We start from the raw sequence: 13,713 nt of genomic DNA on the forward strand, positions 1-13,713 counted from the left end.
CCATGGCCCGGTGTGGTTCCTGCAATGATCTCATACCAAGAAAAAGAAACTGGGAGAGTCAACTCAGGCGGAGTTGGCACGGCTGCCTGCCCTGTGCCCTAGCCAGCTGGCTTTGGTGCAGAAAGTTGGGAGGGGTGTGGAATAGTATTCAGGCATCAAAAGGAATGAAGCAGTGATGGTTTGAACCTCAAAAACATGCAGAGTGAAGAGACAGAAAGCAGATTGGTGGTTGCCAGGAGTTGGGGGGATGGGGAGTGCAAATGGGGATAGGGTTTCCTTTTGAGGTGATGGAAATATTCTGCAGATGGATAGTGGTTGCACAAGTTTGTGAATGTCCACACACACACACACACACACACACACAGGGAGGGAGGGCACCTGCCATGGGGGGAGTGGGGGATGAAAGACCAGCTGAGATGTTTTTCCCAAGTGGGATGGAAGGACCCACAAAATTAAAATGGGATCACGTTTCTGTTTCACGCCTCCTGGGCATCCCGAAATCAGCCAGTTCTGGGCCCACATTTTGCGGCGTCACAGAGCACAGAGGCCGGAGCTCAGTCTCTGGCCCTAGTGGCCCCGGCCGAGCCTGAGCCCGCCCGCTGCCCCCGCAGATCCCCAGCGGGTGTTTGACGTGCGTGAGGTTCCGGGCGCTCCGCCAGCACGTCGTGGGCAGGACGTCGGCGCTGCCCATCTCCGTGTACGACTACTACGAGCCTGGTAGGTCCGCGCCCAACACCCACAACTCTAGCTCAGTCCCTCACCCTGTCATCCATCACTTGGTCACCCTTCTCCCCTCGTCCCGCAGCCTTCGAGGCCACGCGCTTCTACAACGTCAGCTCGCGCAGTCCCCTCGCGCGGGAGCTGTGCGCGGGGCCTGCGTGCAACGAGGTGGAGCGTGCCTTGGCCCAGGGCCCTGGTAAGTGCGCGGGGCCATTGCCCCTTCCGACCACCCGCCACCCCGACCCCACCCGCGGCAGAGGAGGGTACAGCGTGGTAAAGGCAGGAGGACCCGGCACAGTCAAGGGCGCACTGCCTGAGCGGAGGGGCTTGGGGTTGAGCAGAGTGGGCAGACAGTGAGAGGGAGGCGGGGCTTAGCGGGGCGGGGGGTGGGCAGTGAGGAGGGGCGGGGCCTATCGGGGTGTGAGGGGGCGGGTGTAGAAGTGGGAGGCCCAAAGGAGAGCCCTTGCCTCCCCTTCCCCACAAGCCAGAGGGTGTCGGGACCCAGGCGGGGAACCCCAATCGGCCACAGCGAAGGACGGGCTAGGGGTCCCTCGGGACCCTTTTCTGTATTTTCCAAACTTCTTGAAATGAGTTTAGATTGCTTTTAAAGTTTTTTTTTCATTTATTTATTTATTAACATCTTTATTGGAATATAATTGCTTTACAATGGTGTCAGTTTCTGCTATATAATAAAGTGAATCAGCTGTACATGTACATATATCCCCATATCCCTTCCCTCTTGCGTCTCCCTCCCTCCCACCCCTCTAGGTGGTCACAAAGCACCGAGCTGATCTCCCTGTGCTATGCGGCTGCTTCCCACTAGTAATCCATTTTACATTTGGTAGTGTATATAGGTCGATGCCACTCTCTCACTTCGTCCCAGCTTACCCTTCCGCCTCCCCATATCCTCAAGTCCATTCTCTACGTCTGTGTCTTTATTCCTGTCCTGCTCCTAGGTTCTTCAGAATCAATTTTTTTTTTTTTTTTTAGATTCCATATGTATGTGTTAGCATACGGTATTTGTTTTTCTCTTTCTGACTTACTTCTCTCTGTATTACAGACTCTAGGTCCATCCACCTCACTACAGATAACTCAATTTTGTTTCTTTTTATGGCTGAGTAATATTCCATTGTATATATGTAACACATCTTCTTTATTCATTCATCTGTCAATGGACGCTTAGGTTGCTTCCATGTCCTGGCTATTGTAAGTAGAGTTGCAATGAACATAAAAGTTTTCTTTTTAAATTTTATTTTGGTAAACACTAGGCAAATACTTGCATGAAATTCTACCAGGTCAGGGCTCAGGGCTTCCTAGGAACTGTCTCCATGCTGTGGAGTGTGGTCCAGACCCCAGGAACTTCTCCCCCACCCCAGGCCCAGGTGGAGGCGGGGATCAAGTTGGGGGGTGGAGTTCCTGGGGCCCTGCCCATTTCACCTCGCCCGCCAGGCTGGTCCCCCGGTGAGGGAGGTCCCGCGGCCATCCCGGAGGAGGGGACGAAGATCACGCGCTGCGGCTGCGCACGCGACTGCGCCACCAGCGGGGACCCGGTGTGTGGCTCCGACGGCGTCGTCTACGCCAGCACCTGCCACCTCCAGGAGGCTGCCTGCCGCGGACGCGTGAGATTGGAACCCGCACCCCCCAGCCGCTGTGCCCTTGGTGAGGATCCACCCACGCCCCGCCTCGGGGACCCCACCTTGTCCCAGAATGTATCGCTCCATCTTCTCCTCTTTGCATCTGGGTCCCTTTGCATCTCCTCAGTCCTGGTCAGTCTCTCCCCAGCCCCACCCCAACTTTGTGCTTTTCCGCGTCTCCTCGTCTGATTTCTGTGTCCGCTTCCCCACCTTGTGACCTCACCTCCTATCTGTTGCTCTGGGCCACAGATCTCCTCCCCTCAGGCCCCCAGGGCTGTTGGTCATCCAGATCCTCTCCCTCCAGTGCCTTCCCTACCGACTCAGTCCTCCTTCCTTCCAGAGCAGCCGACACCAGCCTCTGCTTTGTACAGCTACGACTATGACCTGGGTCCCCTGGACGCTGGGCACGTGGCAGCCGGCCATGAGGTGGTGGACTTGGACGGGGAAGCAGAGGACAGGTGAGAGCTGGGCCCGCCCCCAACCTCCCTCCACTGGCCCTGGAACCTGGCAGGGAGTGGGAGTGACTGATGGAGGGGGTCAGCCTGCTGTAGGGTTTCAGGGGATGAGGTGGGGGATCCGTTCTCCCTTGACCCCCATCCACCCAGCACACATAGAAGAGCAGCCTGTATGTGTAGGGTGAGCTTAGCGAACCCTCCCAAGGACTGGACCCCAGGACAGACCTGTCCCTGAGACCCACTGGGCCTGGGACCCCTGTTAAAGAAGAAATTATTCATGACGCAAGGAATATATTTTTCAAGGGGGAGCACTATGGAGTCTTGCACTGGGGATAGAGACTGTAACCAACTCCTAATAATAAAAAAAGAAAAAGTGGGAATTTATAGCCAAGGAGTAGGGGGTGGCAGTCAGTGGATGGAAAGTTACTGGGAGGAAACATCAGGGGTGAAGGGGGGATATTCTAGCTAAACCAACTGCACCTGATTGTTGCTGAAGGCAGGCCAGGGTGATGAGACATTACAGGGGGCGGGGGGTGGATGGTGGAGGATGAGGAACCCAATCAGATATCAAGGGTGATCAGTACGGAGGAGGGGGGTTTCTGGCTAAACTGACATATTAGCAGATTCTTGCTACAGTTGGGCAGTGCTGAGATGAACACGGAAGCCTAGAATTTGAGACCGAGGTGAAAAAGAGCTCAGACGAGCCCGAGTGGAGTTTGGTTAGGTAGAGAATCTTTGTCCCCCCTGAAGGAAGGATGGAGGAAATGGTCAGGAGACCAGAGAGCCCTGTGGGGTGAGGCTCGGAAGGGGCTGCTGGGCAGACTTCCTGGACGAGGCACATCTTTTGGGTTGAGCAAACTCAACTCAAGAGTTTTAAACAACAGGTTGATCTATCAGCTCAGGTAAGTGACAGGTCCTGGAGGCTGGCTGCACTGGTGGACCTCAGAGCCCTGCCTTCCTGGTGGCAAGGGTCTCTCCACCCCATGCTGGTGGCAAAGGCTGGTTTACATCCCCACTCAGCAAACCCAGTAGGAAAGCTTTTCCACCAGCACCAACCAAAGTCCCAGAGACTTAGGGGTGCGTCATCTTGCACCAGGCACTGGGTTTAGTTCACATGCATATAATATAATTACTGATAGGGCTGGGTTTAGGGTTACTGTTGCACTAATTTTGTTTTGCCCCCCTGTGTTTCTCCTTCCATGCCCTCTTTTGAATATCTTTTAGAATTCCATTTTGATTCAGTTACTGTTGTTTTAGCATGATTTTTTTAGTGGTAACTCTGGGGATAAGACTATTCATCTTTAAATTTTTCACAGTCTACTTGGTGGGAGTATTGTAACCACTTTCAGCAAAATGTAGCAACTTTGAAGCCGTTTCTGTCTATGTGTTATCCCCTCCCATCTCTCATGCTATAATTATCATATGTATAACTTTAAAGTCGCCCAAGTGTTGCCTATCCTATCCAGTGTCTTCTGAGAGAGGTCTGCTTTTATTTTCCTTTTGGAGGGGAAGATTTTTATTAAACTTCTAAATTTGAGATACCATAGGTTCACATGCAGTTGGAAGAAATAACAGAGAGATCTTAGGTGCCCTTCATCCAGTTCCCCCCAGTGGTAACATCTCCCAGAACTCGAGTTACAGTGTAACACCAGGAAATTGACATCAATACAGTCTACCCATCTTACTCCTATTTCACCACTTTTACATGCACTCGTTTGCAATTGAGTCTGCAGTTTTCCCCCACGTGTAGATTTGTGTAATCATGACCACAGTCAAGATACAGGACAGCCCATCACCTCAAGGATCCCTTTCGCTGCAGGTTTATAGCCACACCCACCTCGATTTCCACCCCTCCCCCCCACCCCTCAACCATTCATCTGTTCTCCCGCTCTATACTTTTGCCATTTCAGGGATGCTTTGTAAACAGAATTGTGGGGTATGTAACCTTTTGAGATTGGCTTTTTCTCACTCAACAGAGTTCCCTTGCTGTCCATCCATGGTGTTGTATCAATAGTTCCTCCCTTCTCATAGCTGATTGAGTTCCACAGATAAGTTTTCTATTTGGTCAGTGGTCCCTTGCAAAATGCACTCATTCTTACCAGAAGTGAAGGCCCTATCCCATCACTGTGGCCTGGTGGGGATGGGCAGGGTCCTGAGGGGCCCTGCTGGACCATGTCCCCCCAACCCCGGCTCCAGGTGGGGCGCTCGTGTCTCAGTGGGCCGAGGCAGCCAGGCGGAGCCACTTGGAGGCGGGTTTAGGGAATGGTCCGCAGTCCCGCCCCCGCCAGGCCTGGCAGCCCACAGGCATTTTTCGGCTTCTCTCCCCATCAGTCAGAGCGGCTTCTCTTCCTAAAGCTCCAAGCAGGAAGACGTGCTCTGGCTGTGATTTCACCCCACCGGAAGAGGGTCACTGACAGGAGACTTGACTGTCTGGGGGCTGCCGGACCCTGCCCAGGTGACCCCTGCTTCCAAACGAACCCGATAAACAGACCAGCAGAGACGATGATGGGCCTCCTGGGGGCTCAGCCCGCACCTCAACAGGAAGGATGGTCAGCGAGGTGGCTGGAGGCGCCCCCCTCCCCGCCACCTCGCCAGCTGCAGCTGGAGTACCAGTCACCCCACCCTACAGCCCTTGGGCTGGGTGGCCAGAGCAGCTCCCACAGCCTGACGTTCTGCTCCCCGGAGAAGGGACATTTCTGGGAAGGACTCATAGCCAAACACCTGTTTCTGAGGGGACATGACTCTGGCCAAATCAAGGACGTAGCGTCAGCAACTTAGAAATGAAACAGGCTGCTTTTCTGCAGAATGACTGCCTGGGCTGCTGAGCCCCTGGACCCAAACCCCAAACTGTCCCAGAACTGTCACAGTCTCTGCACCCCTGCCTCACCCCAGGGGTCCCTGAATGTTTGGCCTCGACAGCACCAGGCTCTGCAGAGAAAGTCCTGGGCTCCAGACAGATGCACCTTCATCTTCCCACTTCCTGACCTCGACCTCTGAACCCCTGATCTTCCAATGCCCCGCCTGGAAGATTGTCCCCCTCCTAGCAGCCTGGGAGGGTCCCAGCTCTGGACCTACCGAAGCCGTGTGCTCAGACCCACCTCCCGGCTCTCCGTTCCCCCTCCTGCATTCTCCTGTCTTCCGCCTCCACGGTGGTAATTTATTTCAGCCAACACTGCTCATCTCTGGACAGCATGGAGACCCTGAGGGGGCTGCCCAGCCTGTGGGTCCCCGTCGTGCAGCACCGGCCACTTTCCACGCCCCTGACCCCTGCCATCCTGCAAGGTTACAGTGCCCTTGCCGAGGCCCTGTTGCCACTTGCCATAGAGGCTGCTGGTGTAATAAAAGCTCATTTCCATAGAGTCCCTGACAGACTTGGGCCTCCTGTGGGCAGGGGAGGCTGAGGGGCAGCTCTAAGGACTGGAGCCCAGCTCCCTTCTGGCCCTTTACCTCCATGCCTTCATCTACAGCCCAGCCTTTCAGAGCAGGGTGGGGAGGAGGCTTTGGAACACTTGCGTCCCAGGGTAATCATAGATTCCCATGCACGTGTAAGAAATCAGACCAATACAGAGAGGTCCTGGCTACCCTTTACCCAGCCTCCCCCAGTGGTAACATCTTGGAAGACTGTAGCACATCATCACACCAGGCTATTGACATGATATTCTTTGTTGACTTTATTCACACGGCCCCAGGTTCACTTTTACATGGGCGAGCGTGCACGTGCGCGCGTGTGTGTGTGTGTGTGTCCATCCTGGGGCTTCCGGCTCACTCTTCCCCAGACCAGAGACATATGAACTTGATGGGGAGCCCAGGAATGGCACCCATTCCCCTCTGCCTCTGGAGAGGGCTGTGTACTCCCCCACAGTTGATGCCTCGGTGGCCCCTGACACTGTGCCCTGTGTTGCCTGCTGGGGTGGGGAACGGCAGGGTGTGTGTGTATGTGTGTCTGGGGCTATGGCTGCCCTTCCCCATGTGGTGCCCCCCCGACTTGATTCAAAGCAGCCTTCAGCTGGTTGGGGGTGGGTTCTGCAAAGCTGCAGCCCCCTGACCCTGGGTGTACACCGTAAATCCTTGCATCGCTCCACCCACCCGGTCCGTGGGGGAGTTACCTGAGAAGAGGAATCAGACCATGGGAAAGCAGGAGGAGGTGATGTCTTGCAGCCAGGGTGACAGTAGGAGGCTGAGCCCTGTGGCTCCCGGTGATGGGTTGCACCAGGCTTTGGGGAGCAGAGTAGAGGTCTCCACTGCTCAGGAGATGCCCCAGAACACGAAGGCCCATCCTGGGAATGAGGACCGCCAACGGGGCTCCCAGCCGCCTTGGCCACAAGCGGGTAGGGGACCCGAGCCTCCTCCTGGGTGGGGTCCTGCAGCGGGTCCAAGGCAGCATCGGCTTCGCCTTGTCCACACCTTGGACATGGACACAGGCGAGCTGGCGGGGCCTGGGAACCTGCATTTAATGCTTGTCTTAGTTTCCTGGGGCTGCCATAACCAAGTACCACGTACCAGGTGGCTTAAAACAACAGAAACTTATTTTCTGACAGTTCTGGAGGCCAGAAGTCTGAGATAAAGGTGTGGGCAGGGTTGGCTTCTTCTGGGGGCTCTGAGGGAGAGTCTGTCCGAGGCTGGTCTCCTGGCTTCTTCTGGTGGCTGCCAGCAGTCTGTGGCATCCCTTGGCTTGTGGCCATATCACCCCATCTCTGCCTCTGTGGTCACATGGCCTTCCCTGTGTGTCTCTGTGTCCTCTTCTTATAAGGACACCAGTCACATCAGATTTAGGGCCCACCCTACTCTAGTGTGACCTCGTCCTAACTAATTACACCTGCAAAGACCTTATTTCCAAATAAGCTCACTTTCGGAGGTTCTCGGTGGACATGAATTGGGAGGGGACCCTATTCAACCCAGGGCAACCTCCTTCCTGTTTGTCCGGCCTGTGGAGGGGCTGTCACACAAACGAGGAGGACCGGGTGCCGGTCGCTGGGCTGCACCCCTCCCTGGAAGCCGTGGCAGTTCCAGGCGCCCGGCGAAGCATCGCTTCGTGCACCTTGCTCCTGAACTCGGCCGACACGTAGTAGTAGATGAAGGGGTCTACACAGCTGTTGAGGGTGCTGAGCGCCAGGCTGGGCAGGTAGGCGGCGTACAGGTCCCCCCAGGCATCGGGGTCCGGGTTTGAGTAGTGCAGGAGCAGCAGCACGTTGCTGGGCGCAAAGAAGGCCACGGCCGAGGTCAGCACCAGTGCGGTCAGCCTCAGCGCGTGGCCGTAACGCCGGCCGCCGGCCGCCAGCGTGCGCAGGGTGGCCCCGTAACTGAGCAGCATGGCCAGCAGCGGCAGGAAGCAGCCGAGCACCGCCAGGCAGATGAAGGCGGGCCGCCAGTAGGAGGCCTGGGCACCGACGGGCAGCACGTCGTGGCAGAGCACGTGGTCCGAACGCGACAGCCGGAAGGTCTGCTGCTGCAGCGCCAGGGGCAGCGCCAGGGCGGCTGCCACCAGCCAGGCCGTGACACAGAGCCCGATGGCCAGGCGCTGGCCTCGCAGGGTGCGGGCCCGCAGCGGGTGCACCACGGCCAGGTAGCGGTCCAGGCTGATGGCGGCCAGTAGCAGCACGGAGCCGTACATGTGACCATAGAGCGCGGCTGTGTCCAGGCGGCAGGCGGCCTCGCCGAAGGGCCAGCGCTGGCCCCGCAGGTGGTAGGTGACGCGTGGTGGCAGCGCCAGGGCCAGCAGCAGGTCAGCCGCCGCCAAGTTCATCAGCAGCACCGTGGAGGGCAGTCGTGGCACCCGCGTGGCCAGCACCCACAGCGCCAGGCCATTGGCGGGCAGCCCCACTGCCAGGGCCAGCCCGTAGAGCGCGGGCACCAGTCTTGTGGGCACCCAGCCTAGCAGCAGTGCCCGAGAGCTGCCCGGGACCTCCAGAGTGTTGCTGTCATTGGCACAAGGCTGGCCAGGGAAGCTGCGCGGTTGGGGCCCCGGTGTGCTATCTGGGGGAGAGAGGCCCGGAGGGAAAGGGGATAGAAGCGCTGAGAGGCCAGGAGTCACCCCCGCACCCCTAGCCCCTCATCTGGTTCCCCGGCTGGATGGCGCTGCCCCTGAGAAACTGTAGACCTAGCCCCCAGCTCTCAGGAGCCCCTGGGCTGGTGGGACAGAGCTGGACATGGAAACCCCCAGCCCTGTGGACGCAGGGCTGGGCTGGAAAAGCCCCACCCCCATTCCCTGTCTCCCCTTCCCCGGCTCTGGGCACCCTCCCAGTCCCAAGGCAGGGCCCGAGGTCACTCACCATCACCTCTCTCTGTGCTGCCCCCATCATCATCGTAGATGATGGGGGTCTGGGTGTCATCCAGGCTGAACCCCAGCGCTAGGGGCCACAGCAGCAGGAGAGCCCACATGTTGCCGGTGCTGGGTGCCGGCTGCTCTGGGCTGTGGCCGGCTGACCTCAGGCTTCCTGCCTGGCTGGACCACCCCCGCCCCCGCCGCCCCCAGCTTCCTGAGTGCCCGTGGAGGAGGGGACAGGGTCGGGTGAGATAAACCAGTCCCTGCCCCCCATGAGCCCGTGGGAGGCCCAAAGCCTGGCCTGAGGAGGCCTGGCAGCTGGGGTTACTTGGGGTCTAGGTGCTGGGCCAGTAAGATGGGAGAGGAGGTGCCAGGCTGCAGCCCCCGTCCAGCCTAGGAAGCCTCTGTAGGCCAAGTGGCCACTTCTTGCTGGCCGATCACATCTTGGCCCCAGCCTCATGACAGCCCAGCCCTCTGTGCCACGCTCCCCTCCCTCCATCAGGAACTCTTGGCCCTTCGTGAAGCCCCCTCCTCCCAAACCCCACCCCCGGCTCTGGCAGGCAGGACCCCAAGTCAGAGGCCAGAGCAGGTGAGCAGACCCCCCCAAATGCCCCTGGCCCTCTGTGGAGGTCACCCTGCCTTATGCAGCCTCACCCACGCCGCAGCACAGGTTCCCCCGGCAGGCGTAGAGCAAGGAGCAGAGAGGGGAAGGTCTTGGTCCTCAGCCAGGACCCCCGATGCTGACCATGCGCTGCCCTGGGGGTCTTAGGGGAGCGTGGCTGCAGCCCCCTCTGGGGGTACCCATTTCCAGTTCTCAAAGCCGCTTCTGCTCTGGTCCTGACCCCACGCTCAGCCTGGGGTCCCAGGTGTGACCAGGGGCCACAGCCATACATGAGCCAGAGGGAGGTGTCCCAGCCAGCCCAGAGAGCCCCCTGAACCACCTTCCCTTGGGGTCCTCACCCCTCAGACCTCTCCACATCCCACCCAGAGGGGAGGGCACTCCTCTCTCCTGAATACGATCCCCTCTCCAGACCTCAGAGCAGCTACACCGTCCTACCCCAGGGGAGCCCTGCACTGGGGGTTCTCGGTCTCTGTGAGGTCAGGGCTGGGCCACAGTGGTGGGGGCAATGTCTGGGAGCAGGTGGACCCCAAGGGGGCAGTGGGGGTCAGGGAAGAAGAAATGAACTAGGGGTGGGAGAGGGGGTCGGATGCAGCCATGTCCTGGTATGGCGAACCCTAATCTAGCCACACACTCGGGGACATGGGAACCAGCCAGGAAATGACCGAGCAGTCCTGGACAGAGTCAGTGCAGCCAGAGGCCAAGATGCCGAGGTCCCTGCCCCCCAGCCCCAGGGTTGGTCGGCGGGGATCGAGGCCTGGAGAGCTCCAGTCAGGGCAGGGGTCTCAGCCAGGAACCTCTCCCTCATTTCTGAGCAGTTTCCACCAGCACCGATGACAAATTCATCCCACACCTATGCCTCACAGCACACGTGACCAGTGATGATGATGACGCCCTCAGCGCACAGGAAAACGGGGGTGGGGACCCCCTGCTGCCCTCCAGGAGAGAGCAGGGAACCTGCTCAGGGGAAGCTGGGCCCGGCAGCTCTTCCCTGCCAGGGATAGGGCAGACTGGAGCCTGAGGAGGGTGGTTTGACTCAGGAATTCCGTGTCTAGGAATTTATGGCGGGTCTGTACAGGGAGACGCTCAGGAAGGCGTCTGTACAGGGAAATTTCCGGCAGCGGGGCGGGGGGCCATAAACAACCCCCCCTCACCCCTGCCGCCATGGAAACAGCCGTGGAGGTGCAGGGCCGCTGTTTCCAATCGGATGACAAGCCACGTGAATACCTCCTGGGGGACACTGGGGGCAGCTGCCTTCAGGGAGAGGGACTTGGGCACCTACTTTTCTCTGTGAGTTTTTTTTGTGCTATTGGAATTTTCTGTGCCGTGCGTCACTTTCCATAAAAACTCATGTTTCAAAAAAGGCATAATAGTAGCTTTAAAAGGAAGGAAATTCTGACACAGGCTACAACATGGATGAACCTTGAAGACACTGTGCTGAGTGAAATAAGCCAGTCACCAAAGGACGAATACTGTATGATTCCACTTATATGAAGTCCCTAGAGTGGCCAAATGCATAGAGACCGAAAGAAGCAGAAGGGTGGTTGCCAGGGGCTAGGGGTGTGGGGAATGGGGAGTTAGTGTTTAGTCGAGGATAGAGTTTCAGTTTGGGAAGATGAACAGGGTCTGGAGATGGATGGTGGGCATGGTTATACAACCACATGGATGTACTTATTTGTTTATTTATTTACTCATTTATTATGGCTGCGCTGCAAGGCTTGTGGGATCCTAGTTCCCCAACCAGGGATTGAACCCGCGTTGTCAGCAGTGAAAGCGCCGAGTCCTAACCACTGGACCGCCAGGGAAGTCCCAACGTGGGTGTACGTTATGTCACTGAACTGTACACTTAAAATGGTCAGCGTGGTAAATTGTGTTACGTGTATTTTACCACAATTTAAATAAGTGAAAAAAATGGCAAACAGACCTAAGCCAGTGGCTAGTCCTGGGATTCCTCATCCTCCAGCCCCATCTGGACCCTCCAAGCCCCCTCTCCCAAGCCTATCCTCCCTGGCTGCCCCTCCCTGCCTCACTGTCTCCAGTGGAAGATGGAAGTCACTGATGACTCAGCCCCTCAAGTCCCGAGGCAATGCTTCTCGGGGTGGCCATCTTTGTGGAAATTGTGTTTTCTTTATGTTGTACTTTGAAGCCAGATGGGTGCCCGGATCTCGCCTCGTTCCCGGGCTGGGCCTCGACCTGTGGCCAGGGACATTAACCCTCGGACCGGAACGAGAGGTGGGTGCTGTGACCCCTCACTTGCCGGGCACCAAGGTTTGAGGTCCAGCCCTCCCAACCACAGAGGCCCTATGCTTCATCCCTGGAACCCCAAATCTGAGTCTGCTCACCTGTCCTGTGGGCTGGAGCTCCCGCACACAGGGCTGCATGGAGAAGGTTCTGGAGAGCCTCCGGCAGGGCTGCAGGTATTGCATGCTCATCAGCCCCCATCCCTGCAGGCTCTTTCTGGGCATATTCCACCCCCACCAGTCCCACCCCTACCAGTTCTACCCTCCACCCCCCCACCCCGCCACGGGCCTCCTGAGACTGACTTTAGGTCAACTTGCTTTTTAGAAAAATCAGCCTCATTCTCAGCCAGGACATCAGGTGCATTGTGCTAGTTCTATTTTGCAAACAGCCAGCAAGGCAAACACCTCACTAGTAACAGAGTAAATGTTCTACCTGAGCCCCCCACTCCACTGCTGCCCCAAGCACCACAGGCACCCCCCCCATGCTAGGGAGGGGGTGGGCAGCCCACCTGGTCCTGCAACTCCGCACCACTTGAAGGAGGCCGGAAGGGGAGCTGCAGGGCGGTTAGGATGAGGGCTGCTTTATCAGCAGCCATAGGTAGGCGCAGGGCCCAGGTCCTCATCCGCGTTTGCCGAGCCCCCTCTGCCATGTGGAGCTGCTGTCTTTCAGGCCAGCGGAGACCCTCCCTCCTGTCTCTTGTCCAGGAACCTCATCCCAGTCACAGGCACTGCCCACTCGAGGGCAGGGACTCTTCTGGGAGGTGTCCACTAGGGCTGGAATCCTGGGGCCAAGAGTTCTGCCCGCCACAGAGGTCCCTGGGGACCGCTCTTGTCTGCTCTCCTGGGACCAGGTGTCCTTCCTGGGAGCTGCAGCAGCCACCATCTGCCTCCCAGGCCTCCCCTCCCAGGGCTTCCAACAAAAGCCAGTCTGGGAGCACCGAGGGGGCCCTGGCCATCCCTGGATGTGAGACATCTAGGGCAGCACCAAGCCTCGGTCACAAACTCCCCAGGAGCTCTGACCCTCTGGGGAGTTGTGCACTGCCAGGGGCGTGTGGGGGGGTCCCTGGGAGGCAGCTGTGGCCCCTTGGGAAGGTTGGGGACAACTCTTGGGAGAGGACTTGCCAGGTGGGCAGGGTGGGCTGGGCAGAAGGCAGGGCCAACTGAGCTCAGGGACCCAATGGGTGAGGCCTGGCAGTGGGCACTGAGTGGGAGTGAGTCGGCCAGTTGCGCTGCAAAAGCCTCGGGGTGGGGGGGCAGCTGAGGACCCTAAGCAGAGCTGAGGGCTCCCTCTTACCTGGAGGCAGGTGTGGGGCTGGTAGGAGGGGGTCCTGGAGATGTTCAGGGGACCCAAATGACGGTGAAGACACAGGAGGTGAGAGGAAAGGAGTGGGGCAGGGGGGCAGCTGGGAGGGGGGACCAGAGAGCACGGAAGGTGGCTTTGTAGGGCTGGAGGAAGGAGAGACCCCGCAACCCCTGCCATCTGTGGGCTTCTGGACCTGGTGTCAGAAGCGGGTGGGCAGGCACAGAAAGCTCACAGCAAACGCTGCAGTCTTCAAATTGTTTTGCATGTGCAACACTGGAAGGAAACACTTCTCATTTCCAGCAAATACGAAAACTGAGTTGGGAATGAACGCACCAAGTCCCCTACATACGAACCTTCAAGTTGCGAACGTGGGTTCCATCAGCGTCAGGCGTGGGTGAAATTGCAGCTTGCCCTCCGTCTCCTATTGCTGACCATCCTTCAGCTCTACCATCTCCCACCTCCTCTCCCTCCTCCAGTCAG

The 13,713-nt window shown here is 58.0% G+C and overlaps 2 protein-coding genes across 2 annotated transcripts in view; one reads left to right on the top strand and one right to left on the bottom strand.

The window, feature by feature from the left end:
- CPAMD8 (C3 and PZP like alpha-2-macroglobulin domain containing 8) overlaps positions 1 to 6,169 on the top strand; it is a 98,313-nt gene extending 92,144 nt beyond the window's left edge. Inside the window, exons 38-42 of the mRNA XM_061188683.1 lie at positions 612 to 717; positions 806 to 916; positions 2,170 to 2,379; positions 2,695 to 2,812; positions 5,165 to 6,169. Of these exons, the coding sequence (XP_061044666.1) occupies positions 612 to 717; positions 806 to 916; positions 2,170 to 2,379; positions 2,695 to 2,812; positions 5,165 to 5,195 (576 nt within the window). The 3' untranslated portion in view covers positions 5,196 to 6,169. The remainder of the gene's footprint in view (positions 1 to 611; positions 718 to 805; positions 917 to 2,169; positions 2,380 to 2,694; positions 2,813 to 5,164) is intronic.
- Positions 6,170 to 6,460: 291 nt separating this feature from the next.
- Positions 6,461 to 9,214, bottom strand: F2RL3 (F2R like thrombin or trypsin receptor 3). Its single transcript, XM_061188684.1, has 2 exons — positions 9,079 to 9,214; positions 6,461 to 8,782 (listed from the first exon to the last, which is right to left on the bottom strand). Exons 1-2 carry the CDS (start codon positions 9,185 to 9,187, stop codon positions 7,749 to 7,751), a joined length of 1,143 nt encoding a protein of 380 aa, XP_061044667.1. The 5' UTR covers positions 9,188 to 9,214; the 3' UTR covers positions 6,461 to 7,748.
- Positions 9,215 to 13,713: the final 4,499 nt, after the last annotated feature.

Source organism: Eubalaena glacialis, chromosome 4, assembly GCF_028564815.1.
Source record: "Eubalaena glacialis isolate mEubGla1 chromosome 4, mEubGla1.1.hap2.+ XY, whole genome shotgun sequence".
NCBI classification, from domain to species: domain Eukaryota; kingdom Metazoa; phylum Chordata; class Mammalia; order Artiodactyla; family Balaenidae; genus Eubalaena; species Eubalaena glacialis.

Excerpts from the sequence above, each read along its gene's own strand:
- F2RL3 (XM_061188684.1), bottom strand. The coding sequence starts at position 9,187 with ATGTGGGCTCTCCTGCTGCTGTGGCCCCTAGCGCTGGGGTTCAGCCTG. Across the intron at positions 8,783-9,078 it reads CAGCACAGAGAGAGGTGATG|ATAGCACACCGGGGCCCCAA; the intron begins GTGAGTGACCTC and ends TCTCTCCCCCAG.